Source organism: Rhinolophus ferrumequinum, chromosome 18 (genome assembly GCF_004115265.2).
Source record: "Rhinolophus ferrumequinum isolate MPI-CBG mRhiFer1 chromosome 18, mRhiFer1_v1.p, whole genome shotgun sequence".
Lineage (NCBI taxonomy): Eukaryota > Metazoa > Chordata > Mammalia > Chiroptera > Rhinolophidae > Rhinolophus > Rhinolophus ferrumequinum.
In genome coordinates, this window is record NC_046301.1 from 5372121 (window position 1) to 5399643 (window position 27523).

General features: G+C 41.9%; 2 protein-coding genes across 2 annotated transcripts in view; one reads left to right on the forward strand and one right to left on the reverse strand.

Moving 5' to 3' along the window:
- FGF2 (fibroblast growth factor 2) overlaps positions 1-9597 on the forward strand; it is a 42637-nt gene extending 33040 nt beyond the window's left edge. The window contains 1 exon segment of the mRNA XM_033134366.1: positions 9389-9597. Within this exon segment, the coding sequence (XP_032990257.1) occupies positions 9389-9574 (186 nt within the window). The 3' untranslated portion in view covers positions 9575-9597.
- Positions 9598-9622: 25 nt separating this feature from the next.
- NUDT6 (nudix hydrolase 6) lies at positions 9623-27113 on the reverse strand. Its single transcript, XM_033133859.1, has 5 exons — positions 26856-27113; positions 24435-24638; positions 20567-20622; positions 14575-14629; positions 9623-10404 (listed from the first exon to the last, which is right to left on the reverse strand). Exons 1-5 carry the CDS (start codon positions 27082-27084, stop codon positions 10007-10009), a joined length of 942 nt encoding a protein of 313 aa, XP_032989750.1. The 5' UTR covers positions 27085-27113; the 3' UTR covers positions 9623-10006.
- Positions 27114-27523: the final 410 nt, after the last annotated feature.

Sequence of the window (27523 nt, forward strand, 5' to 3'; positions counted from 1 at the left end):
GTGGGGACTAGTGCAGGGAAATAAAGCAGCGTAAAGGACACAGACCCCACTTCCGTCGTATTGGGGGAGCAGATAGGACATGTGCCTAACAGTGTGTGTACATGTACACACAAACACACTCCACAGCCGTAATACCAATACCAGCAGCCAGTGATGACCTCTCTGTAACTTATCCCACAGAGGGGATGTGATAGTTCGGAGCAGCTGTGGGGTATTGAGCTACACAAATCGTTTCTGAAATTGTTTTCTCCAGTGAGGACCTTTGGATTTCTGAAGGTACTGAAACAGATTTACAGAGAAAAAGAATATTTCAACCATGGGATCGATCATCTGACAAAGATACATTTATGTTGACATTATCGACCAATATTGTTTTTGCAGGATAAATAACAAGTTTGAGTGTAGTGGATTGGCTCTCTCTATTTGTCATTGAATAAATTTTAGAATCCTCTTCAACAATAGCCGATACTTACTGGACATACAGTGTGCCACGTGCTGTGCTGGCATCAGGCTTAATACAACTGAATCCAGACTGGTCTGCGCCCTTCAGGAGTCACAGTGCTGGGGGCGCAGAAGTCTAAGTAAGTGTGATCATGTGTAAGGGTTTTGACTGTTTCTTCTATATCTTGCATCCATGCATCGTAATACAGGAAAGGGAGTAAGAAGTATTGTGATACCGGAATATAGGAAAGGAAGTGATTAAACTTCTCTCGGTTGAGGAAGAAGACCACTAGGTAGTGTGAATCACACGTAGAGTGTGAATCACTATGGCTTCTGCAGCTGCTGTAGAGGAAGGTCACTGGGCAGTCTGGGAGCAGCAGGAATGGAGATGAGACTGCAGATGATTCAAGGACATAGCACCTGCAAAGGCATGTGTGCAGGAAGTTTGCTGGGCGTCTCTCCAGAGTTACAAGTAATTCACTACTGGGGGAGCGTAACGTGCGCAGGAATTACAAGGTGGAAAGGAAGAGATGTGGCCGGAGAGGTAGGTAGACTGCCTGCTACCTACACTACAGCTACAAGCGGTGGAAGCCACGAAGAGTTCTAAGAGACACAGTCAGATTTGAATTTGAGAAAGATCACGCCGGCAGCAGTGTATCGGATGGTTCTGAGGGGGCCAAGACTGGTGCAGATAGGCCAGTGCAGGCAAGTGGTGATGAGGACCTAGCAGTGATGGGGCAGAGAGGCTGAGTCGACTGCTGGCACTCGAGATGGTTTATATTGAGGAGCGTAGCAGAGGGAAAAGTCAAAGACGGCTCCTAGGTTTCTGGTTTGGATGCAAAGGTAGATGAAAAAGGGGAACGAGAAAAAGCCCAAGTTCTGGGAAAAGGTAATACAGGTTCAAATGTAGACCTACCGTGTTTCCCTGAAAATAAGATCTAGCCGTACAGTCAGCTCTAATGGGTCTTTTGGAACAAAAATTAATATAAGACCCGGTCTTATTTTACTATGATATACGACCCGGTCTTATCTAACATAATATAAGACCGGGTCTTATATTAATTTTTGCTCCAAAAGACACATTAGAGCTGACTGTCTTATTTTCAGAGAAACACGGTATCTAGTTCAAGTTGCCTAAGAGACATTCTGCTGAGGATGTTCACTACATAGTTGGAATTACAGGTCTGGAGCTTAGAGAGGTCCATGTTGATACCCAGATTTGGGTGTCTTCTGCATAGAGGTGGTAATTAAATCAGGGCAATGGGTGAGGTTTCCTAGGTGAAAAGTAGCCCTAAAAGATTGACTACTTAGGGCTTTAACTTCTTCGTCTGTTCTTGCCTTTTTTTCTACAAATCTGTTGTCAACTCAAGGGGTGATGCAACACGTGGGGAGTCTAGTCTACCACATTAGCATTTTAAATATTTCCAGGACAGTGAATCAGTGGGTAATTTTGGATGACCTTGATTTTATAGAAGGAGGAAGAGGGGTTTACGCCTACTCTTCTCACCTCAAGATGTGACAAATCACATATAGTGTGAATCACTATGGCTTCTGCAGTCGTGTTGGTTTGGCTAGTGTCAGACAGTGAAAGTGGTGGAGGAAAAAAGGAGACGCACAGATTGGCTTCTGTTATAACTGACCATGGACAACACTAGTCAAATGGTTTTAAAGCTCTAGCCTCTTCTCTGTCTTAATCTGGCTCAATGAGTGATCTAGATTGTTACCCAGTGGTTTTCCACTCACTGAGATTAGAAGACCCAGTGAGTGGAATCCTGGTGGCCCTGTAAGATAGTCATTGGAGTAGCTTTCATCTCGAGAATTTGTCCGGAATGTAGGTACATCTCTAATGATAAAAAGCTCTATAGTTGTCAAAGTGATGAAAACAGAAGCTACTCTATATAAAGTGCATCTCTGAAACTACTGGGGTTCATAAAACAGGGGGTGAATTTAAGACAATAGATCTGAAAATGAACTGCCTTCTCATTCTTACAGAATTCTCTGCAAATTAGAGAATTCTGACATCTTCTCTTGGTAAACAGGCATTAAGCTTCCCAAACTGTTGATTCTGTACCATCAGAAGCATAAAGTGCTCTGAAATAAACTGTTATCTCATTTCTTCCTTAGGTAAGCAGGACCTTTCACAAGATTAAGGTCACAGCATTTTATTTAGTCTTAAATGTGTTTCTGTTTCCTTGGATGTGTTCATTCTTCTTGATACAGTAAGAGTTAATTTAGTAATGCTTAGGAATCTATCAGAAACTCTCCTGTAGGGACAAAGCTACAGCTGTTCCACATAAATGGAAAAGTCAGGATTTATCAATTTCCTTTGAGGAATGGCATCAGCCAAGACCTGGTTGTTCCAGCTCCCATCATAGGATCGATTCCTGCCAAGTTCACAAATTCATCCCTAATCTTACCACTCAATTTGTATGGCTCACTGCCATGCCTTTTCAGCAGCAGTCGTATCTCTTTCAAATTAGTCCGGGTGGGCTCTATCAATCTTCAGAGGAGAAAGTAACTATCCACACCCCAAAACCAAGGAGGTGGTGTTGGTGGGTGAGCAAGTGGCATATTTCTTTCTGAGTCAGACCCAGAGGCATTGAACTGTCAACAGTAACAACTTCTGCTGTAATCCAGTGTTGTGACCAGTAACCATCATTTGGGGATGCAGATACTCCTTATAACCTAGAGAAACGGGGCTTAAGAACTTACACTTGCCAAAGGCATACTTCTTTCCATTCTACTCCCTGGCCCTATCCCAGACTGCCGCGTTAATGGCGCCCCTGGGCTCTTCTGCGTTTTACCCTGCGTGGGATTCCCACAGTGATTTGTAGAACATTCCAGTTTCCCCTCAAAAAGAAGACTACTCTGGACACATAAAACATCTCTGTTTCTAAGTCACATTGGGTAGGTTACTACCCGTCGAGAGTATGAAAAAAGACTAAGTTGTGCATCATTTTTTCCTCAAATACCTTCACGTAGTAATGGTACAAACGCATTCAGGCTAAGGATTTCTCACCATTTGAAAACATTTCTTAAGGGACTTCCCCCCCCCGTCAAAGCTAGAAAATACAAAAGTTCAAAGAGTAACTATATTTAACTACCAAAGCCTATATTTGGAGGCAGACGTGGAGTCGTTCTTTAACACACAACAGACTCTTTATTCCATTCCATAGCAGGATAAATTCTGTTGCTATGAGCAACAGAAGTCCAGAATAAATATTAGGATTTCTTAAGTGTTCACAAAATTGTAGTAGATTTTTTTTTAATTACATAAAGTAGGATTAATTATAGTTTTAAGTTTAAACCACCAAACAATCTCAATTAGCATGGGCATGAAAAAATCTGCCTGGGCTTCATCTGCTTAGAAAGTTGCCCATTGTTTTCTATGAAAGGCTATAGATGGTGATAACCTGAGCAAAATATCTCAGTAAGTATTTGACAGGGTGTAACTTGTGTTAATCCATAATAGTGAAATATGAAAACGTATTTATATTCTCTGAGGATATGCATTTAATTACTGTAAGAGTAAAATACTTTTTTACCTATTGAATAACTTTCTTAGTTGATGGGCCTTTACAAAGACATGAAACCTACACACAAAGTAAAGGAGAGAAAACAGATTTTTGAGGGCTCAATTATCCAGATTGACAATATATACTGATCAAATCTGTCAGAAAAATACAACAATTAAAGAGGAATGTATATCATTTTTAAATGATCAAATATAATTAAACGCAAAGGTTACTGCCTACTAAGAATTATCGTTTCTTTTAGAAACCAACCTTATAACATTTTACATAACCTACATATATATTACAAAATTGAGATCCAATTTACTTTTAACTTTTCACAATTTGTAAGTTTTATTTTGTTCTGAACTAGTCAACACTGATACTTACATCATGTCTGTTTTCAATTCTCAGAAGTGGTGTAAGCAAAAGCATTTCTGGATTCATGTTGAGCAAACTCCCTCCTAAGCCAAACTGCAAAATCAAAGTACTGTAAAAGAATAAATAATCCAATAAACAGAGCATGGGGAAATGGCCATAAGGTTCAAATCTAATATTTAGCAGTGGACAAGAACTGTGAAGCCAGTGGCATAGGACAGGAGAGGAGGGGAACAGGGGGACGTGTAAAGTTACCCCCCAATACTGTGTTCTTTGGAAGTCGCTGTACAGTCTACATTTTAAGGGCTGTGGGGCTCCATGTCGTTGAGGGGGGAGTAGCTACATAAATTACTTGGAATTCTTTTGTGTGAGAAATTTGTCTGTTCTCCATTTATTTATTCAGTCATTTATATCAGCATATACTCGTGGACATTTATACTTTGGGTCATAATCCAATACCGAGTTATTTATTTTGTTCAGATTGTTCCAGCTTTGGCCTTTGGGAGCTTTTTCAGTTGGTTCCCATGTCCCTTTGACGTACCCCAATCAGTGTGGGATTTTTTTTGAGCACTTGCTCATTTTATGGCCTACAAGACCCTCTAGGCTCAGCTTGTACATCCCCTCCTGCAGCCTAGAATGAGCCGTGTCCCTAAGGAACCTTGGTTCCTTTGACTGGAAAATGGCGTTAGGGAAACTGGATGCTGGGTAGCTTGTTGCTACTTACTACTGAGATGTGTGTCCTCCTAGGCCTCTCACCCGACAGAGCAAGAAATGCGGGCATCTGCGCACCTGGGGATACACACGTATCTGTAAATACAGTAAGCTAAACACGAGGCCATACGGTGTGGCCAACCCTGAGCCACCAGTATCGCATGGGTCATTTTAGCCGCCCCGCTCGTGCTTGTCTGTAACCCCCAACAGTGAGAAACCTATTTCTCACCATCTCCTTGGATCACTTTTTCCATATGTATTCATAGCTCACATCACTTTCCTTTCTTTTTGAAATTTCAAAGTAAATTAAATGTCTAGACAAAAACAAGCCAAACTATTTAAAATGTTGATTGTACTGTTGCAAACTCTCTTTGATTCTTCCCCATTCCGGTACCCCTACGAGGGGTCGAACTACCAGCATCACCTGTAAACTCATTAGCGTCACTGTCGTCACTGCCAACAGAGGGTCCTGAGCCCCTTGCAAAGGACCCTGAGCTAAGCTGGTCTCGGGGATGGCCTCCCACGTGCCCACTGCTAACACACACAGTTGTATCCCTCGCATACATGCATGTACACACGCCTCCTGTAGGTTCCATACCTCTTGGAACTGGGAATGATGGCTTCTTATTATTCTCAACTATCGTAACTCAACACACTTTCTAGCATTCCATGGTAATTCCTTTAAAACTTCCAGTTCTCTGGTTATTAGCATTAGCAAGAGGGAAAGAGGGCTCCGTGATACGTCCGCTGCGTCGTGTGTGCTCACTGAATTCATTATCTCTGTGAGGATGTCTGATAGTCATCCCAAACCCAACGTGTTCGACACTGAGTTCCTAACCGTCCCCTGTGAGTTCCCTCGCATAGCCTCCCCATGTCAGTACGTCCTCATTCAAGAACACGGTGCCATCCTGGACGCCTCTGTCTCTCTCACACTGCACGCCCGATCTGTCAGGCAGCCCTACTGACTCTGCCTTCAGGCCCTGTGCGGAAGCAGGCAGCTGCTTCCCATCCCTGCTGCCACCACTGTGGTCCTGTCTCCATTTATCCTGAGCAAGCCTCCAACTGGTGGCTCTAATGAAGGTGTCTGCCTTTGGCCCAGTGTCGTCTTGGCAGCCGGAGCAGCCCTGGAAAAATATGTCAGATCAGGCCATTTTTCTGTTCAAAAGCCTACAATGGCCTTTCATTTTCTTAGTAGGAGCCAAAGTACGTACAATAACTTTTCAGTCTCCTGTCTCATTTCCTCTGGGCCCTCGTGTCCTACTCCCCGCCCCTTCAAGCCTTGCTGTGTGCACGCTGGCCTCCTGCTGCCCCCACACACTCCAGGCCGACCCTGCTGTAGGGCGTGGGCACTGGCTGTGCCCTCTCTCTGCTAAAAATGTCCTTTCATATCGGGGTGGTTAACTCCTTCACCTCCCAATGTCTGCTCCAGTGTCACTTTCTCAGTGGCACCCCCTGTGATTGCTGTTTAGTATTGCAATCTAATCTGTGCCCCACCACTCCCACTCCCAATCCTTTTTATCCTACTCAGTTTTCTTTCTGTAGGATTTATCCTTTGAGCACACAAGTTACTCAGTCAGTTCTTCTGCCTGCTTCCTGCATGTCTCCCGCAGCTTGATCTGAGCAGCATAAAGGCACGTATGCTTGTTCAGTGTGGTCACTGGTCAATCCCAGTGCCTAGAAGACAAAAACTCACGTTAAATGAATAAATGGATTACTGAACTGTGAGCTTTTATATCCCCAAATTATTCTTAACCAAAAAAAAGTAAAGGAAAATTTAATTTGATGAAAGGTGTCAGATAGCTACGTGGGCAAAGGGTGTCTACAGTTTAAAAATAAGTCACTGAGAGCGCCACCTTTTAGAGTCCTCACTGTTGTGATATTTAAATAAAATGATGTGCAGGAAAGCCGTCAGTAACTGAGGTGAGAGGTTTCCCGGCTCCTGGCCTCTGTAAATCAAGGCTTGAAGGCCAGGTATCGTTGTCATAAGCCCTTAGAAGCTACTGATCATACAGCGATGTCATTTCATCAAAGACTCCCTTTTCTCTTAAGTTTGCAATGGTGAGCAGATCAACATTGGGGACAGGAAAAAAGCTCTGTAAATATGTTTATCAACGTTCCTGAAACTTGTATCACATCCATTTTTAACAAGAATGTTAAGATCACAGTCACTGAAGACAATTTGTAAACTGATAGAGAGAATTGAAAATTGTACCTACATGGGTCTGTAAAACGCGTCTTGAGAGTTGAATTTTGGCCTTCCGACCCATTAAAAAAATAGTGCAGTTTGTTTTCAAGTGTATAGCAGTTGTTTAGTAAGTTTACTTGTCTGGGCACCTGGCACAGATGCAGGTTTTCCTTCCTTCCGTTTTTGTAAACGTACAAGTAACCTCTGTAAGAAACAATTTGTGGGTTCCATGATGCACTGTCCACGTCATCCCTGTACTGTTTCTTTTCTGTGAAATAGTAGGAACTGGCAGAGAAGGCAAATATTATTGGCATGGCACGTATCCACGTAGGCCAGGCACTGTAGGGGTGCCAGCGAGCAAGGTGGGGCGCCCTGGAAGTTGACAGAGCTCCAGAAAATGAGCATATCGGGGTCCTGATGACTGAGTCATGTGGGTAGGTCTGCTCTGGGGAGTTAGACCTTTCGTGTCATTTTTGTGGTGGCTGCGACTTTGCTGCTCACTCTTTGCTTTTTGTCACTTTTCTACTCCTGACCTTAAACCTACAATAGGGAAGGTGGAAGATTTTTATCAGTGGCACTGAAAACTGACAAAGTAACCGAGGTTGACTTGAGTCAACACAAGACGTGGCATCCATTTCCCCAGAGGTGGCGTGGGGTGCGGGCTGTGGACGTGTTCCATGGTGACCACCTTTGAATCTTTCTGAGCCACACACAACAGTCCAGGGGTCACAGAGCTGGGACCTTGTGCAGTGCTTCTCTACAAGGCTAGGGATTCATTTGCATCAGAAAGACAAGTTTGCTTCATGAGTAATTTGTTGAAAAAAAAATGAGCAAATTCCATAAGTTTTTGTATTTCAGTTTTAAACAGTTCAGTTAACCACGGTCAAAATGTGAAGCCGAGTAAATACGCAGTAACATTCTCATCTCTCGAAGCTGACCCCAGACTTGCTGTCCTGCCCTCACCCCTGAGACACCTGTCCACTGTGAGGTCTCTCTCGGCCCTTCACTTTTCATTTCGGTTATCAGTTACGCCAGCTCTTTTCATTGTTTTCTTGACTTATGTTTTTTCTGGCTGTTTGTGTCATTGTTTAGTTTCTCTTGGAACCAAAGAATCTGAGAAATGATTCATGTTTTCCGAATGCGGGTTTTCCCAATGCTGAAGTTTCCTAGATTTGAGTAGATAGACATAGGGGGAATCTGGTATATTCATACATACAAAACCATGGGTTTATGTCATGTTTCTATGTGTACATGTTGTATTTAAATATATGTGGAGACATAAACATGTGTAAAATTATATGGTTTTCTACATGAGTTTATCGTTCTAGCGCCCATCTATAATTGTAATATGAAAAATGATTTTTCCTTTCTTTCCTTAAAGTGAATAAATCATTTGTTGATTCCCCACCCTCTGCCCCCAGAGGTCAGTATCATCAGTGCCACCCTGAAGTTGATTTTTGAACATGTATCTGAAATAATATGGTAGCCTATTAGACTTCATTACTTGGAATAGTATTTCCAGATCTAGCTATTTGTAAAGCTAGCTATTGCCTCCCCCATAAATAGTTGGATTGAAATAAAAAGGCAGCGTAGTTTTCCCTCCCACGAAACTGCCAGAATCTGTTAGTGTTTTGAGAATGCCCGTCACGTGTAACGTTCCAATACAATTTGGCTGTTTTCTGTACAGAACTCTTTTATTCCTTAGAAACATCAGCGACTAGAAAAACCGATTCATACTCCTTCTCTGGGGGAAGGTTGCCTTTCCAGCACCATTTCACTGGAAGAGTAACAATGACCCCTGACTGGTTACCTGCCTCTGGCCTGGGAGAAGGAAGGATTGACCATAAATACCTAATTGGAAGCCATACTTTGGTATCCCCGAGTGTAGTGTGCTACTTGGTGTCCCTCTTTGTGGGGACCCTGAAAGCCATGTTCATGGATATTGCAGATCTGAGCCAGTGTGGTTCCTATTCCATCGGTGCCCTCGCTGCCCTGTACCTGAGCTACTGGCACCCTTCTGCCGAGCTAGCGTGTAGTGTGTCAGTCTTGCTGGCTGGACTGTCCTGCTGAGCCCAGGTAGAGCAGAATGGGTAGGGACCTGTCATGGATATTTAATGTGGAAAGGATAATAATAATTACTAATTCTTCCTTTATTTTTCAGAAATGTGTTACAGACGAGTGTTTCTTTTTTGAACGACTGGAATCTAACAACTACAATACTTACCGCTCAAGGAAATACTCCAGTTGGTATGTGGCACTGAAACGAACTGGGCAGTATAAACTTGGACCCAAAACAGGACCTGGGCAGAAAGCTATACTTTTTCTTCCAATGTCTGCTAAGAGCTGATCTAATGGCGACACCTGATCTCATTCCACATGAAAGAAGAGGTATATTTTAGAAATGTGTTAGTGAGAGAAAAGGAGAAAATGTGTACAGTTCTCTGCTCGGTTTGGATAACTGGTCAGATAACCTTTTTTTCTAATAGTAAAATATGTAACCATTGCCTTAGTAAAGAAAAACAAAAATCCCTTTCACCTTATAGATAGCATTTGCCTTTATCCAGTGAAGCTTACTTACAGCTACAGTCTTTTCATACATTTGCTTCATTTGAAAAGAGGCTTATGTGCACACTTAGAGGTTTTCTTCCTGGCACTCCTACACATTAGAAAATTAAGGTCAGATATTTAGTTAACCCAGAATGTCCACTACTCTTATCATACGGCACTCATTAATCCACGTGTACCATTTACTTACAAATTTAAACATGTAAATATGAATCTAGTCCAGCCCTGCCATCGTTTTGTACCTGTCTGGCAGTTCCCTGTGATAGAGTTTATAGAACAAGCCTGTGTAAACCGCCGGAAGTTCCTCCGCCGTCAGATCGATCTTGTCAAACCCTTCCCTGGACCCGTAGAGCAGCAGCCGAGCAGCTCTGCTGGTGACGGGGGTGGCATTCTCGGTGCTGGCCAGCTCAGTGAGCGCCATCCACTCGCACCGCAGGCATTCGTGCTGGCAGAAACGGATGGTGAGCGACCGCGGCCGGAGGCGGCAGATGATGTACATGTCCGACTTCCCGAACGCCCCCGGGTGGGCGTGCTGCTGCCGGATGCTCAGGACCGACCTGAATTCGGACTCGATACCAGTCTCCTCGAAAACCTCTCGGACTGCCGTGTCTCCTACGTGACACACAGATGTGCAGATCAGTGGGATCACATTTGTGGGAGTCTGGTCAGCAAGGGTTTTCAGTTCAAGGAGCGTCATCTAAAGGTTCAAAAGCAAAACCTCCCCCTAAGCAAGGGAAGTTCTCTAGATAAACTCTGCCTTCTGGACCTCCTGAAATACCAAAGCATTTTCCTACCACTGCACAACTAAGAAGCTTTTGAAATAGTGAATATTTCTTTGGCTGCTACTTGGGGGCTTACCCACCTGTATGGTTTGGAGGTTACGTATTTTAAACCTCTTCCTGCTCTAGTTCCCAAAGGTTGAAAACATGGGTTGCAAAGCTGCAGTTAATATTCCTCCGTATTTCTTCATTATTATCCTGTTCCTCATCATCTGTCAGCACTGCCTACGTCTGTACATATCAGTACTGAGAGGAGTGATCCATTTTTCCTTACAAAAGTGTAGAATGTATGGAACTCTGAAATGATTCCAATCTCTCCGGGGTGGGGGCGTGCGTCAAGCCTCTGAGATGTCAAGCCTCTGAGATCCCGGAACAGATTCCTTTCTAACGTTTTGCTTAAGCTCCAGCCTTTATCCTGTTAATGGAGTCCCACTAGGGGAATTTGGGGCATTTCCTATGTTTCTTGAGATTACAGAGAACTTGGACTTACTCCTCCAACACCCAGATGCTGCAGTCACTTCGTCAGAGGTTTTCACAACACTTGTCATATGCAGAATTTCATAATACAACAGGGCTTTCACATTTCATAAGGTTGATTTTCCAATAATATGCAAATTTATGGGGCAAGATTTTACTGCCATTAACATATTTGGGTGGCTGCTTTTACTAAATATCCCCAGACGTAGGGCTTTCCCTACATCTGTGAGACTCTGTCATTGTCACCAAAGTGCCCGAGAAGCCCTTCAAACAGCTGCTTGCCTCGCCCAGCTTGTTGGGCAACACCACAGTTGCACAGCTTTTTGTTCAAATGCCCTTTCGGGCCTCCGTTTTCTTGTTTGTCACAGAGTAAATTATATGTGCCTTCTCTGTAGTCTTACTGGTGAAGACTAGACAAGGGAGAGGAAGGCAAGGAAACTGTCGCCGTTCCCGTGTGCTCTGCCATAGACTGTCTTCCCAATTCCCTGGACACGCTGTGGTTTTCTTCCTAAGAAACGGCTCTGGAAATATAATATGCACAGGAAGAGGACGGTGTTCTGAAATGTAAGACATTTGTCTGCCATTTTTAACTACATGCCCACTTCCCTTATGAGATTTGCCATAGATTACCCATGGTTAGAAATTACATTTTTAAACTGAAAATATAAAAGAAGAATTTACGTTAAGAGAAGGAAAACTTTCCTTAATAAGAGAAATAATTTTCAGTCTGGCGTATAATATACATTTGTTATTAAGTCTGTTAAAGATTGTGGCACTATTCTTAAATTTTACATGTCATTTGCTGATCTCACGTAACGATTGTTTAAATATTTTTATTCTTTAAATGCTTTGAAAAATAACTGTGTGTCTGTGGGGTGGGGGGGACTTTTTAGCGTTTAGTACCACTAATCAAGAGTTGGGCATTTAGAGTCTAGCCTGTTCCTGTGTCGTGGGGGCAGAGGATGGGGCCAGACAGCCCGCGGGCCTGGCTCTGCTGTCACCATCTGTAGCAGGGCTGCCTGGGGAGTCTGATCACTTTCACCTGGGACAGCGTAGCAGTGAGTAGGACTGAAAACTGAATGAGCAAATAAGTGCTTTTGTCCCCAGGATATGAGGGAGCCCTTCCCCCTCTGATGGGAATCTCTTCCCCAGCGAGTCACCAGGAGTTTAAAATTTTTATCTGGATAGAGTGCTTTACTCTGTTGTACCTTTATTATTTTAATGTACTGTAAGCTAAACAGAAATAACATTGTTTTATACGTCTGAAGAACATAGGAAAAACCAAGAGGATTATGTTTTTATTTTTGCTGATTGAGAGACAGATTTAAATACATCAGCCATAGTGTTTTGTTTAGTTACAGGACAATAATGAAAGGGAGTTTATATTTGCTATTTCTATTTTGTAAGTTTAATAATAGGATTAGGTGGAAACAAAATAATAGGAAAAATTATGCAGAATGTGGGTTTTCCTGGCGTTTCCCTCTGACTCTGAGCAGCCCCCCTCCACCATTCCTCACTACTTTCCAGTCCTTCGGCTACGCAGGGCTTCTCGTTTGTCAGTAGTCATGAGATTTTTCTTGGAAGGCGACTTCTCCATTTTTAACTTTGTAGATACCTGTTACTCTTAGGGTATTATATTACATTAAAGTCTGAGGATTGCATTCCATTTTGCATGTGCTCCTCTTAATTTTTCTTAAACACTATGGAGAGTCGTGCTTCATTTACCTACTTAGTACTATCGAAGAATGAAGGATTCCAAACAAATGTGCTTCCCAGTTAGTCTTTACTGCTTATGAGCCAATATGGATGCTTGCACATTTGGGATGGCAGTTTTCCTAAAGTATATTACCTTCCTAAATACAGTGTAGAAGAAAGTAATGCTTGGCTGATTTGGCTTCGTCATTAAGAAGAATCTGTTACTAAACTGTATTACAGAACAGACACACCCTCCCATCGAGTCAGACTCTACTGTCAGTTAGCATTTCCAGCTGCTTTTGAGGTTATATCAGTTCTAAGGCAAAGCTTTAATTTATACTATTCCATGGAAGTAAGGCCGACTGCTGTTTTTTTCTTACTTCCACATGGTTGAGGCATATGTATGATCTCTGGATAGGTGGGTTACTGTGATAACCACAAATACTTTAAAAAAATAGTGAATTCTTAACCACCTGGACTTGAAAGGCTCTCAGGACACTTCAGCCTAAAATGATACATATTTGGCTTGGAAATGTGTTTCTTCACTTGCATTTAAATATATCTAAAATTCAGAAGATTCAGAAAAACTCAAATGAAAAATGTCAATTCATTTGAGAAGGCACGAGTCAGAAGTGGAAGCTACACAAACCTCCTGTGGACTGCTTTTTGCCCAGTACGGATGGGGTAAGGATGTAAACAGAACCATGCCTAGTTTACATGTTCTCATATCTCACCGAAGGGTAGTGTAAGGTAATTAGGTGTTCTAGAATAATTGGCTTTCTCTTCCAGAACTCACCACTACCAAATCCTCTTCTATTTCAACAAAAGACCTAGCAGAGTCCAAGCAAAAGGTCAATAAGAATCTAAACACCAGAATTTGCTATGGATGTATCTGAATGTAGTCAATTTACTTATTGGTTGTTAGGAGTTGGCTATATACTGTGTATAGGGCATTTTAATCTGTATAACATTTTAAACAGTCAAGTTTCAGGTATATGTACCTTTTTGAATAAAATATTTAAAGATAATTTAGGAAATTGTCTTCATATAAATGTTGGCTAATGAGAACAGGAACATGCATATTGAGGAGAAAGTCATGGATAAATAATGCTGGTATCAAATGAGTTACCTATTGATTTATTGTAATAGGGACTGCATTTGACCCAATGGTGTAAGGAATAGGTTGGCAAACTCAGTTTCTATTATTTCATCTATTTCCTGTAGAATTCTTAGCTTATTTCCTATTTCCCTGTCTTCAATATTGAGCTCAGTAAGTTGTTTTAAGGAGTTATCTCTCATTTGAGACTTTCTCATATGAGACACTTCGCTATGTCTTGGCTTCCTGACTACTCAAAATAAAGAGTAGATAAAATTTTCATAAAGAAGTACATCACCACTGCTCCAATAACTGACTTTATAACTCATATTTATTTCAAAGTTCATTTAAAAGTTACTGTTCATAGTTGTGGGCTGAAATAGCCAAGAATGTGTGTTTTCTCATAGTTTACTCCCAACAGTTTTAATTATATCCAAAATAACCCTTAATGCCAAATTTTACTGATATAAATCCAACATTTCTGATTTTCAAACCAATTGCTGAAGAAGCAGTCCTAAACAGAAAAGGTGGACTGCTCCTAACGGTATTATTTATACCAATGAATTGAGTATAATAGGCTAATTTCAGAAGTCCTGAAGTAACTTCTGAAATTTTCTGATTTAGTCTGAACCAATTAGAAAATTTAAAATTTTATTCTCAACTATAGAGCAAGAAAGTAAACACATGAATTTCTTCAACATTTTCAAGCCAAATAAAAATCTGTAAGATACACACCGATATCTTCTCCAGGCTCCGACAGGCCTCCTGGAAACTTCCACATATTTTTCAACTGCAGTATAAAGTCAAAAAATAAAGTTAACATGGCTTTTATTCACTAACACACATGTGTGAATGAAGGTCCACATAAGTGGTTACAGTGGTTGAGACTTTATTTTTTGGTAATTGCATGCAAAGTTTTTTTTGCTTTCCTTCCTCACTCCTCTTTCTTTTGGGGGAAAACTGGTAACTTATGAAGTCTTTTCACACCGTTTTCTTCGGGAAGTAGAAGTGGTTATGTGTGGTTCAAGTGATGGATTCTGTATGAATGAAACAGTAGAGGGAAACATCTACTGAATTTGTGTAATTTAAAAAATTTTGCTGCTAGTTAACTATTAACAAGTAAATAGAGGACTCTTACAGATGCTGCTATAAATAAGTAGAAATACAGTATAAATTTCATCACTAAAGTATACTATTTTTAATTTCACATTTATTTTCTGTATTGTGTGTCTAATCAGATATATTAATCTTAAGGTTTCTCTTGTTCTGTGTGTTAATGACTATGTAAAACTGTAATTTCTTTTCATGGGTAGTGTGAATAAAATTGATGAAGTTTGTGGGGTCTTTTGTATACCTTTTTTTTGGTGGGGAGGGACAAGTGGGAAGATCTAATCTTGGAATGGGGATCAACATGGAAAAATTTGACTAAAAATACTTATGAAATGGCATGGGACAATATTTTTATGGCTGACATGGTTAGAGTTCTGTTCTGTCTATCCATCACCATGACAAAAACTGAAGAATGAGGAATCAGGACGTACTCATAAAAGGTTCTGCAGCGTGGAGCCGGGACACCTTATACTCTTCATTCATAAAACTAAGTTTATGGACCTTTTACTGGTGTGCTTTGTGACCGTCTCATTTCCTGTGCTTCTTAAAGAGTGTGTCACTACCCAACTATGCTAGGTTGGAGACCAGTGGCATGGTTCCCAGAGTTTCCACAGACTGTTGATCATGTGGGTACAGAATTCAGGCTTTCCACCCTTCCGCGTCTGGCTCAGACTTGAGATTAATTTATAACGCATGTTTTATTTTATTAGTGTAGAAATATATCTCTAACTATATCTCTACATTAAGGCACCGTGTTTGGGATTCCATTTGGAAATGGGTCCAGAAGCTATGTTTCTACAGAAATGAATGTGGTCTTTTTTCCAATAGGATATTAGACTTCACTACCATAAATTCTATTTCTAATGAAAGATATAAATACTTCCCCCAAACCAATGAAGGTCAATTTTTAAAATCTTGACCTAGACTTGACTACAAATAATTGGAGATTGACTGTTGATTAAATCTGGCGATACGAACTTATCACAAGGGACACATGCTAGATGTAAGGATTGAAAACAGCTCACCGAAATGTACTTCATAAACCTTAGCTATGGAAAAGTTAAAGTTTATTTTTATGCTGGTGAGTAGTTTGTGATATTTTCTGGCACCACTTAGGTTTAAGGAGCTTGTTTTTAAAAAAGCTGCCTTCTCCCCCGGAAAAAGCTCGCGCCTGCAGTCTGAAGTGGCAGGTGGAGAGACCTAAGTCACGCGGTTTGACAACCTGGTGAATGTAGATCTGATCAGTGGAGATGACTGTGTCTTCTCACCTGTTTTTAATATTAAAGAATACTCCCATTTACTGGCTTTAGCAATATAACGAACAGTGATTACTATTAGGTGACGTATACTGAATGCCCTCTGTGTTCCAAAAGCTGTGAAAAGTTTTTGGTAAGAATTACACACATTTAAACTTTACAGTAACCCATGAGGGACTATTATTGTTCCCATTTTAGAAGTGATGAAACTGAGGGCATAAAAGGATTTCATAACTTTCCTGGGGTGACAAAAGCAAGTGTGTAGTCAACTCAGGGTCAAAATCCAGGCAGTTGATTCTATCCATCTTTTAAGAAATTTTAAAAGTCGGTTTGCTTGTTCTCACTGATCCTAAACTACTGTTCGCCACTTTTTCATACACCTTGTGCTTCCTTCAGACCTCACTGGAACATTCTATGTAAATCCAACCAGAATATCTTAGATGTCCACTCCTCTAGATCTTGTGAATTGCAACTAAAATCTAGTTTGATACCAAACGTCTTTGTATCTATCTGTTGCCTGTGAGTTCCCTATCTAGAATCTTCTGATTGACATGAGATTTATTATTTTGCTTGTGATGTACTATTATTCCATCTTTCCAGTACATTATTTCATGAGGGAAAAATTACTGAGGAAGGGGTAAGGGGGGGTGGGGTTTTGAATGTTGCCTATATCTGTTTTCATCTGTGTTCTCCCTTCCTATAAAAGAACACAAAACATCTCTATGCTTCAAGTGTAAAATTCTATGATCCTTTTCCCTCTCATCTTAAAAAAGAAGATTTTTACTTTTTTTTTTTTTAAAAGAGATACTCTTCTCAAAGTTCTCGGGCTTGTTGGGGGCTACTCAGCACTCACATATATGCCCCCCTCTGATTTGACTTGGTGAGGTCATCTAGTTCCTGAAGTGTATCTGATCCTTACACACTACAAAAGGTAAAGTATCCTTTTAGCTTATGAAAATGCAGGATTTTAAACCATATTTAGAGTGATTCCATCGTGTTTTGGAATGGTGAATGTGACAGCAAATTTTTCCTACAAATTTGCGAGTAAATTGTGCGCGCAGTTGTAAGAATGAATGGAAAATAGAAGTGTGGCTGACATAAGGCTATCATTTATCCTGTGAAGCTCCTCCTGGCAGTTTGCATATCAACAAAGGGTAAGTATTATTTTTAATGCATTTTTTCAGAGAAACAGAGTGTGAGATACTTTTCTCTGTTGAAACAATTTCTAGTTTAATAGCACTGTTTCTTTTAAAGTTTGTCCTGAAGAAAAATTCGTTTGTTTTAGGATTTCTAGAATGGGTGACTAGGAATGATTTATTTTCTGATCCTTTTTCTTATTATTTTCTCAACCCCACAGATATCGTCCATTTTCCTAAATAGATGATTAGCTTCAGGACCTTCCCGGGCGTGGCTGCTGAAATCCTAGCCAGGAGTTTGTGTAAACAGAACCCCCAAAGGACTACTAATTTTTTTCAGCCATATCTCCAGAACCTAGAACAAGGGTACCTACCTGCCAGCCTCTCCTTTTCGTTCCCTCCTATTGTTTGACCTTTTTGTTCTCCCTTTTTTCCAATTTGGTGACAAATTTGATTATCTTTTATTTTCACTAGTTTTAATGCTATTACTCTTTTCAGAATTCAGAGCCACTGTCCGTAGGTAATACATTAGCTTCAAAATTATCACTGTTACCAAAGGGACAGAAGCTACCATAGGGATCTCTTAGTTTGTTCAGTCATTCAACAAAAATTTATTGAGTACGAGGTGCGAGGCATACAGAACTTAATGCACAATACAGCAAGCCCAGTCATTGTAGCACCGTATTTCTCTTAATAACTCCACCACCTTATATTTATTCGTTTGTTGACTATTTGTATTGTACCCATGTGACTACAAGCTCCAGACAAAGAAACTTTGCTTTGTTCACTAATATCTGTCCAGGGCTTAGAACAGCCGACAACACAGTGTGCATAGGAAGTCGGTAACACCTAGTGAATGAACGAACAGGTCCCGACCCTGAATTTGGCTCTTTAGCACCCAGTGTACAAGATCAAGTCATTCTTGGGTCTTCTGTTTCTCAGAATCCTGGGGCAGGGGCACGAAGGGTTGCAATATACGGGTAGGAAAGGAGAAAGGATCTGTTCCAAGTATCGGTTTAGATTTGTGTTTGAGTTTGAGTGCATATGCTTGTGATGCGGGTTAAGCTTTCCTCTGCAACAAACCGTGCGGCTAATTCCTGGGGACAGGGAGGCCTTTACAGGAGAGAAACAGGCTCAATGGCTGGGAATACGGTAATTAGTTGTTTATGGTTAACAGCCATCATTAATGCTTAAATTCCACCAAAACAATTATAGACATGAAATATGATCTAGTCTCTCACTTTATATTCTTATTACAATACTGAACTATACATGAATATTCACTTTTCATATTTTGTTGCTCTTAGATGGATCTCCGCTTACAACGTAAAAAATGAAATCAACACCCTACATAGGAGGAGTATCATTTCTACTTAATCCATAAAGAACCCAGTCTTACATAATTTGACTTTGTCTCTAGCTTCTGCCAATCACAAATGCTCAGGAGCACAGGAGGAACACAGCTAGGTTCTGGAAGCAGCACTTCCTCAAGCTTTAAGAACCAATCGCTGGCGAGTTCAGAAATCAGCAGGTGGAGGAGCCCAGAGCCCAGTGTGCCAGTTTAGTGGTTCTCAAACTTGACCGTGCACCTGACTCACCGGTGGGCTTATGAACACAAACTGCTGCGCAGCATCCAGGAGATTTTGATTCAGCAGGTCTGGGGTGGGGTCTGAGAATGTGCATTTCGGATAAGTTGATGATATTATTGTCTCAGCTCCAAACCCACCCTCTGCGCTCTGCCAAGTGATGCTGGAGTTGGGGTCCCGCTAACCAATTTCTGCTTTGCCAAAAGACTCCCTTCTAGGTTCCACCAACAGACTGCAAGGCAGGGGAAGGAAGAAGGGACTCACTGCGGCCAGACACAACAGTACTGTAGGTACTCAATACGTTTCTGTGCATAAAGCTTAGTCCGAGTCAGAGATTCTGCCTTAACCAAGACTTTGAAAGTTACGCAAGCGATAACTATGAGAATGCTTTTAGATCGCATTTCTGGAAATGTGGGATACTGCTTTCGGCTATCACTACAAACAGGCATTTAAAATTTAAAAACATACAATCAAAAAAAATGTTTGACTTTGTCCACCAATATTTATCGAAGTCTCTGAAAGTATCAAAATAATTATTCTCTTTCAGTTTTACTTATACTCCTGAGTGAGCGTGAAAACATCTGACCTCCAAGCAGGGTACTTCTCTTAGAAATCTTTGTTGGTTCTAGATTCCTCTACTCTTGATTTTGGTGTACGAGGCTCTCTACGTTCTGTGCCCAATTTAGCTCTCAGGTCAAGTATTTTAACCACTCCCTGCACTCCTGGCCACAATGAATTTTTTACCATGATTTCCACACTGTGCAATGGACTGAATGTGCACGCCCCGTCCCTGCCCAATTCATATGTTGAATCCTGTGTGAAGGTATGAGGTGGGGCTGGAGGGCGTTATGTTCTCATGAATGGGAGTAGTGCTCCTATAAAAGAGATCCCAAGAGTTCCCTTTTCCCTTCCACTGTGTGAGGAAACAGAACACTGACATCTATGAAGCAGGAAGCGGTGCTCAGCAGACACTGATTCTGCTGGTGCCTGATCTTGGCCTCCCAATACCCATAACTGAGAAATAATGTTTGTTGTCCAAGTCATACAGCCTGCAGCATTTTTGTTATAGCAATCTGAAGGGACTAAGACACCATGTCAGTTCCTTTCTGAACTCTGCCCTTGACGTATGCAATCCCCCCTCCTTTTTTGTCCTAGTAAGCTACTCATTCTTCAAGAACCAATTAACTGTCACCTCTTCTGAGAAGTCTTTAGGGGCTTTTTAAAGGCAAAGGAAATTGTCACCGTCTGTTGCATGACTGTTTTTCCTAAATAGTGGGATGCAGGACTTTGGGGTATTGTCTTATTAACCTCTGTAGTCTCAGCACCTGGCTCAGAGTAGGAGCTGCATGAATGCTGAAGGAATGGAAGAATATCTGGATAGTCTGTTAGACTTGTCTTCCCAATCAGACACAGCCATTTCTAATTTTCCTGTAGCCACAAAATAATAGCAACAGTGAGGTGACCCTGGCATTTTCAAGGCCTGCATAAACACGTTTTGGATTAAATGAATATACAAATGACCCATAACTGCTTAGAAATGACTTAAAATATCTTTCTGTAATTCTTTGAGCATATCAAAATGTCTTCATTTTAGTTTTCTCTAGAGAGAATTGAACATTTAGAAAGCAGAAGCACTTACTTTATTTCGATCTTGTACGACCAATATTTTTCTAGTATTTTCATCAAATACAGCTCCTGTTGGGAGAAACAAAAGATAATCAGGAAATATTCATTTAATTCGTCTTAGACTCCTTCCACACTCTTATCTGTGGTCGTTAAAATCCTCCCCATCCTGGAAGGCCTGGTTCAATACCCTTTCCTCCTTGAAGATGTAAGTTCCCTCCAGCAAGAAGCTGCTTGCTCCGTCATCCGGGTTCTTTTAACCACTGACGGTTCTAACACGCTGACTTGTATATAATCATCTGCAAAGCTTCTCTAGACTGGCTCTTCCTGATGATACACTGTTAAATAATTATTCTTCCTACCCTTTTGTAAGTGTTTACTTTAGTGCCCAGGTAACTTTAAGTGCTTCGAAATATTATTGAAAAAGTGAGTTGACTTTTCCATTTTCGTTTTTGTTCCTTGACTCACTATGTACAGAACATGTGATGGCCCAAATCACAAACATCTCAATGTTCGGTTCACGACCCCCCTAAAGCACTGAAATCTGTTTACCACGTACGTACACGACTTTGTAACATGCCACTATCGTGCTTTGGAATACTTTATTTTATGTATATTTTAAGTTCTAGTTCGTTGCTTTTATTTCTTCATTCATTATATGCATTGCCCAGCACACTAGGTATTTGGCTAGATGTTAGGAACTCAATAATAATTTTTTTTTCTATTTCTCCTTGGGCAATCTTGGGTCTGTTATGATACTTTGATGATTTGTATTAGGTTCCATTAAATGCTGTAATTTAAAAATATCTGTATTCACATAATGTGGGAAGATATTGCTAAAAAGGTATTTTCTACATATTCATCCATTCTTTTAATATTGATTGAGTTCCTATATGTAATACATATAGGTTCTACATATAGTATATTAACTGAGCTCCTGTTATGTGTCAGGCACTCTTCCAGGTGCTAGGGATATAGCAGTGAACAAAACAAAATTCCCTGTCCTCATGGGGCTCACAAGCTGGTGTGTGTGTGAGGGGGTGACCAACAAACAGAAAATAAATTCTATAGAACGTGGGAAGGTGACAAATGCTGTGCAGAGATAGAATGTAGAAGGGGAAAGGTATGTGTAACACAAGAGCCATTTTCTCTGAAATTAAAACACATTTAGTATTTTGAGGCAAGAAGGAAAACCACTAAGTTCGACGTAATTAACATTCAAGTTGTCGTCTATTAGGAAATGTAAACTATAATTTAATGGGACGTTACAGGGGATAGAATGCCAAGGAAATGCCAAGGAAACCTACTCTTAAATTTTAATAATCAAATGGAGCTTGTCCCTAATGAAATCACTACTATAAACATGAGCGAACTATCCCAAAGACAAGCAGCATCCCTAAAGCACAGTGCGAGCGACCCCTGCTGGTCACAACATAAGTTAAATCCAAAGAGATCAGGGATTAAACAGGTTATTATTACATTACCATTAGCCAGGTACTGTGCAAAGTGCTTTACATGCATTCCCTCAGGTGTTCCCCAAAATAATCCCTACTGCACGCATCATTCTGCCTGCCCACGTTCACGCGGCTCTGGGACTGACAGCCAGCGGGCTTGGATTCCAGCAGGCCTCCTCACTGCCGCAGGGCCCTCACCACCCCACAGCTGCATTCTCAGAGGGCCGCCCTTTCCACTTAGAGACCTATGCAACCATTCATTCCGGAAGTGTTTGTTAAGCACTGACTTTATGCTAGACACTGGCTTTAGCCTGAGGATACAGTGGTGAACAAGAGAGAAAATACCTGCTTTCACTGAGTTTCTATTACTGTGGGGAAAGGAAGTACATGAAATAGTATCTCCGATTATGGTAAGTGCTAGAAAGGCACACAGCTGAGTAAAGGGACACGGATGATGGGACTGGCATGTGGGAGGACTCTGCCTTAGAGGGGTCGGTCAGGAGCTTCCTGAGCAGAAAGCTCAGCTCTAAAGACCTAGATAAACGAAGGTCTCGCCAAGTGCGGGCAGGATGAGCAGCCAGTGAGGCGACAAGCGGGGAGGGGAGATTCCTCCTCTCCCCACTTCGGGTCTGTGTCTGGGGCCTGTGGATGGAACTGACAGAAGACAGATAAATGAAGTACAAGTATACCGATTTGACTTGACGTTAATATTTTCCCATGGCCTGGGGAGGGGATGGAAAGATGTGAAAAGCCCAAAAAAGCAGTTAGACAATTTTAACAGAGTGATCAATTGTGGAGATGGGATAAGACTAAAGGGTTCGGGCTGGGGAAGTGAGTTGTGGGAAAGTGACAAGGAAACATGGGGAACACTAATGGAATAGGAGATTTAGTAATGTTGGTTTGTACATCTCTGGTGATAAGAATGTTCTCTTCTTGGTCCGAGAGACTTGGGCCCAGCACTGAGGTAGAAAGGGGGAGTCAGAACCCTTCCTGTGTCTGCTGTTTCTCCATCGTCTTCACCTCAAAATAATCAATGTGCCAAAGTGGCTTATTTTGGGTCCTGGTCCCCTTCACCAGCCACATTTACCTTCTGTTCAAATGTCAACTATTTTCTCTTCACCTGAAGAACTCTGTCCCTTTCCAGAACAATTTCTTACATTATCTCGTCCCCACCTCAAACAGCCACTTCAAATCCTACTTATTCTTCAAGACTCTAGTCAAGTTCCTGTCATTCCCTGAAGGCCTCTGGCATATCTTAACTACAATCCAAAATATAGTACTTAGTTATAAACGAGTCCTTCATAGGGACACGTTATGCCCACAGTACCAATTCTGTGCTAATAACTGGAAACTCAGTCTGTACCAATGAATGGATCATTATCTGTAGGACTTTCTAATGAAGTGTGAGGCTGTCGTCACATCTTTTCAGGTCATCTTCTGAAGTAGAGCTGAGTGGAAAGCTTCCGAGTGCCTCGACTTGCTACAGGGGAGTGAGACCATGGACACAGAAAACATTAGCCATCCCTGAATAACTCCTTTAAAAGGCTTCATAGGTGCAGCCTACTCTAAAAACTCTTTTAAGTTACATGAAGGCAAATACAATTATTATTGATTAAGTTACTAATTAATACACATTACTGCTTTTATTTCAGGTCATAAAGATTCTTAACTATTTTAGTTTTCCTGGAGATCTAGGAATTTTCTTAATCTCCATTCTCAGAGTGGTCCTGGGATGAGCAGCAACCGCAGTGACAGGGAACTATCAGCAATGCAAATTCGCAGGCCCCACCCCAGACCACCTGAACCAGAAACTTGGGGTGGAGCCCAGCTTCTGCTTTAACAAGTCTTCTAGCTGATTTCCATGCACTCTACAATTTGAGAACCCCTTAACCTAAAGCAAGTCGTCTCTCAAGGCTATGTCTCTGAAGCTAATCAGTGACTTCGAAATTCAACAGTATATTTAAATTATGCTATTTTAAACAACTGTTTGGCACAATAACAATGTAAATGTCTTTAATGTTCAAATCATTGAAAAACTGGTTTGCTTTACCTTAAATTCAACCTGAAAGTTATCTTTTATTCTACAAATTCACATAATTAGTACTAATATGTTTTACCATAATGAGTTTATTCCCTGATGCCAATTCAGTATTACTATTTGAGTAGTGAAGTTCAACTATCTGTGGAAAATATGTTCAAACATATCCTTTGGAAAACCGCTGACCTTGCCTCTTCTCTCTGCTGCCCTCTTCTGACGCACAAGGCCAACTTCATCTGTTCAAAGCAGTAGCACTAGACCCAAGGAGGAGGGATAATCGTTTTATCAAATTACTCATTCCACGAGAACAAGCTTACGCTACGCTGTAAGAAGTAAGAAATTGGGTAAACCTTTAAGAAACTCATTCTGATTATCCGGAGTTAGAAACTGACCTGCGACTCCCACTTGATGTGTAGCATATCCTGGGAGCCGGCTGGGCCCCTCTCCCAGCCACAGCGCCAGCGTAGATGAATCCGATTCTGCGTGGTGAAAGCGGAAGCCCAGGGCAGCGGCCGGGGCAATAAATCGGCTTTGCAAGATGGGAATGTGCAGCCATACTGCTATTCTACCTTCCGATCTCCACTGCTGTACTGCAGCTAAAATGCACAAGATAAAATACTGTCAGTATTTTCCAACGAGAAGAGCGGAATCAATTCAAACTCATCTCGGTGTCGCCTCCTCCAGGAAGCCATCTTTAAGCATCCATTTCCCCTACTATTGGGAGGGAGGGTTAGAGGGTCCCAAAATGTCCTCTTCACACCTGTAGCACGGGAACTGTTTTTTTTTTTTTTTTATGGTCACCACCTTGTTTCTGTGATTTTTCCACCAGACCCAATTCCTTGAAAATACCATAGTATCAGGCCAGTGATCTTTATATTCATTTCACCTGACACAATGCTTAGCACATAATTGTTCATCACTAGTTGCAGAATGAATAAATAACCTGATTTAAACAAAATAAAATGCCATCTTAATTTGTTCCTTTTAACGTCTTAGTTGTAATCTTTATGAACGATTATTATGGGCTTCTATTTTTTAAGAGTTCTGTCATAATTTTGGGGGTTTATAAATTTCAAGGTGGTTAAAATATAACTTAGTTTTTAAATAACGTATGCTAGTTCTAGAAAATGAAGTCAGGGTACCTAACACAGTGACAGACGGTGCATGGGGGGGGCATGTGAAACTATGTTTTGGGGATTTGTGTGAAGGCCATTTGCTGGGGGCACGTGATCCCCAGATGATTTTTAGTGTCTATTTATAGGCAATGCTATTCAATGTTGTTTGACACAATAACTGAACCAGCACCAGCTCTTCGAGGCAGCACAGTTCAGTAAGACCAGATTCTAGAGGCCGGGGAGTTACAAATCTCTGTGCCTCAGCACCATCATCTTTAAAATGAGGATAATCCGACCTACCTCAGGATTGTTATGAAGATTAAATGAATTCATATTCTTAAAACAGTGTCTAGAACTAAGTGCAGTCGAATTTGTTTTATTAAAACATAAAAAGTATATGGTATTTCCGAGTTTATAAATTAGTTTCATATACGGTATCTTTGATCTCATCTACCCAGTAATTGGGGCTGGCATTATTCACATAAGCAACCTGATAGGCAAACATTTTCCGTAATTTGCCTCATGCCTGGTGAAGCCTGTGGCAGAACCTGGGACTTGAAACCTGGATGTGTGACTCCAAACCCAGCCCCCTTCTGCTTTGCCTTGCTGACTGAGGTCACCTGAGCTTTGATCACCTGCTTGGTCACTGGCAAGTGACAAGTGTATGTAACCTCACATATGAACACCTATTAGAGGATGAACACTGATTTGACTCTCCTACTGGTGATATTGCGGGAATCAGCAATCATTCACAACTGGAAGAGAAAATGAGGGGAACGGGTAAGTAGTTTGGGAATGAGGATGATTAAAGAATGAAATAATTCGCTTGATTATACTCACATATTTACTCATTTGCCATATTGCTCAATAGGACAGAGGTTATTTGAAGTTTCCTGTTAGTGTGGTAGGATCTTTCCCTTCCTGTTAGTGTGGCTGGATTTCCATGCCTTGCCTTCAATTCAAAGGACCCACAGGAAAAACAGGCGGTTCCACCAAATCAAGGGCTCTCTGAAAGTGAAGGCTCCTCCATCCAAGCTTTCTTATCATTGGACTCAAGGTTCAGAGTGGAGAGTTTTCTTACGAAAAGCTGAATCCACCCCCCACCTCTCTGGTTAATTATAAAAGATTTGTTGCTGTGTAAGTACAAGCAAACTAGTTCTTGATGCGACAGCCCCTGACCGATTTGTGTACAAATACCACCACTGGGCACGTCTCTGTGTCCACTCATTGTCACCACCTGAATTAGAATGTGAGGACGTTTTGTCTGAGCAAAGTGCCCGGCGGAACCACAGCTCGGTGACAGTGAATAATAACGTAATGAAACCGACAAACGTCTACTGAGCGTTAACTATGCTAAACACTTCATACGCGTTATGCATCTTAACCCGCGGCGATCTCATGCGCTTCTATTACCCGGTTACAGGTGGGTAATCGTGCCTCACAGAACTTGCCCAAGGTGAAGGTCACGCACTAGAAAGTGGAGCAGACATTAGAGTTGCCGACCCCAAAGTCTGGGATCGTCACCATTTGTCCCAAGCACTTCAGAGATCTCCCAGCTAAGAGCACCGGAACCAAGGGGGAAAGCGGGTGCAGTCAGGCGCGCCCCCTCCCCTCCTCTGGGCGCGGTACTCGACAAGCGCAGAGCGTGGGGGTTACTTCATCAGAGGCCCAGGAGTCCCTCGGCCCAGGCACACTTGCCCTGCAGACCCCTCTGGAAGGAGTCGGCGTCCAGGCTGTCCAGCTGCGCCAGGCGCACCGTGATGCCCCTGAATCTGTCTAGCTCGCCCCGCAGCAAGCCGGATCCGGCAGGGTTATCCCGCACACAACCCGGGCCGCCATGGGAACCGCGGGACCCGGCCGAAAGCCCTGCGCGGCGGGCGCAGGCCAGCACCACTCGCAGGTAGCCCCCGCTCAGCAAAGGAGGCATCCCCGCGCCTGTCCTTGCCGCCGCTCTAGTTCATCCCGCCTCCGCGCTCGGGTGGGAGGGAGCTACCGTAAACTTCAGAAGAGAGCCCCCCACCCTTCCCAGAGTTGAGCTGGGCTTACCACTTGTAGCGCTATACCCCGGAGATTGCGAAGTCCTGTCCACCAGCTCCCTTCAGGTATTTGCCCGGCTCCAAGGAAGCGGGGAAAAACTTTCCCATCGTTCTCCCCTCAACCCCCCCCGTAGTTTAATTCAACACACGTGTTCGAGGATGGGGAAAGCCAGCGGAGACACGAAAATGTCCTGTCTTTCAGGAATGTACAATCTAAATGACGGTTCCGTCCACCCGATTCGTTTTCCTTTGTAAAAGAACTTCTTCAACCTCTGGAACAAACTCGGTTCTCCCTTTTCTGACTGCGCTCCACAAGGGGGATTACGGCGC

What these genes read in the sequence shown, in the direction of transcription:
- NUDT6 (XM_033133859.1), bottom strand. Translation starts at nt 27,084, where the DNA reads ATGCCTCCTTTGCTGAGCGGGGGCTACCTGCGAGTGGTGCTGGCCTGC. An exon ending in ACATCAAGTGGGAGTCGCAG is followed by an intron (nt 20,623 to 24,434) that starts GTCAGTTTCTAA and finishes TTCTCCCAACAG; the next exon opens with GAGCTGTATTTGATGAAAAT. An exon ending in TCGTACAAGATCGAAATAAA is followed by an intron (nt 14,630 to 20,566) that starts GTAAGTGCTTCT and finishes TTTATACTGCAG; the next exon opens with TTGAAAAATATGTGGAAGTT.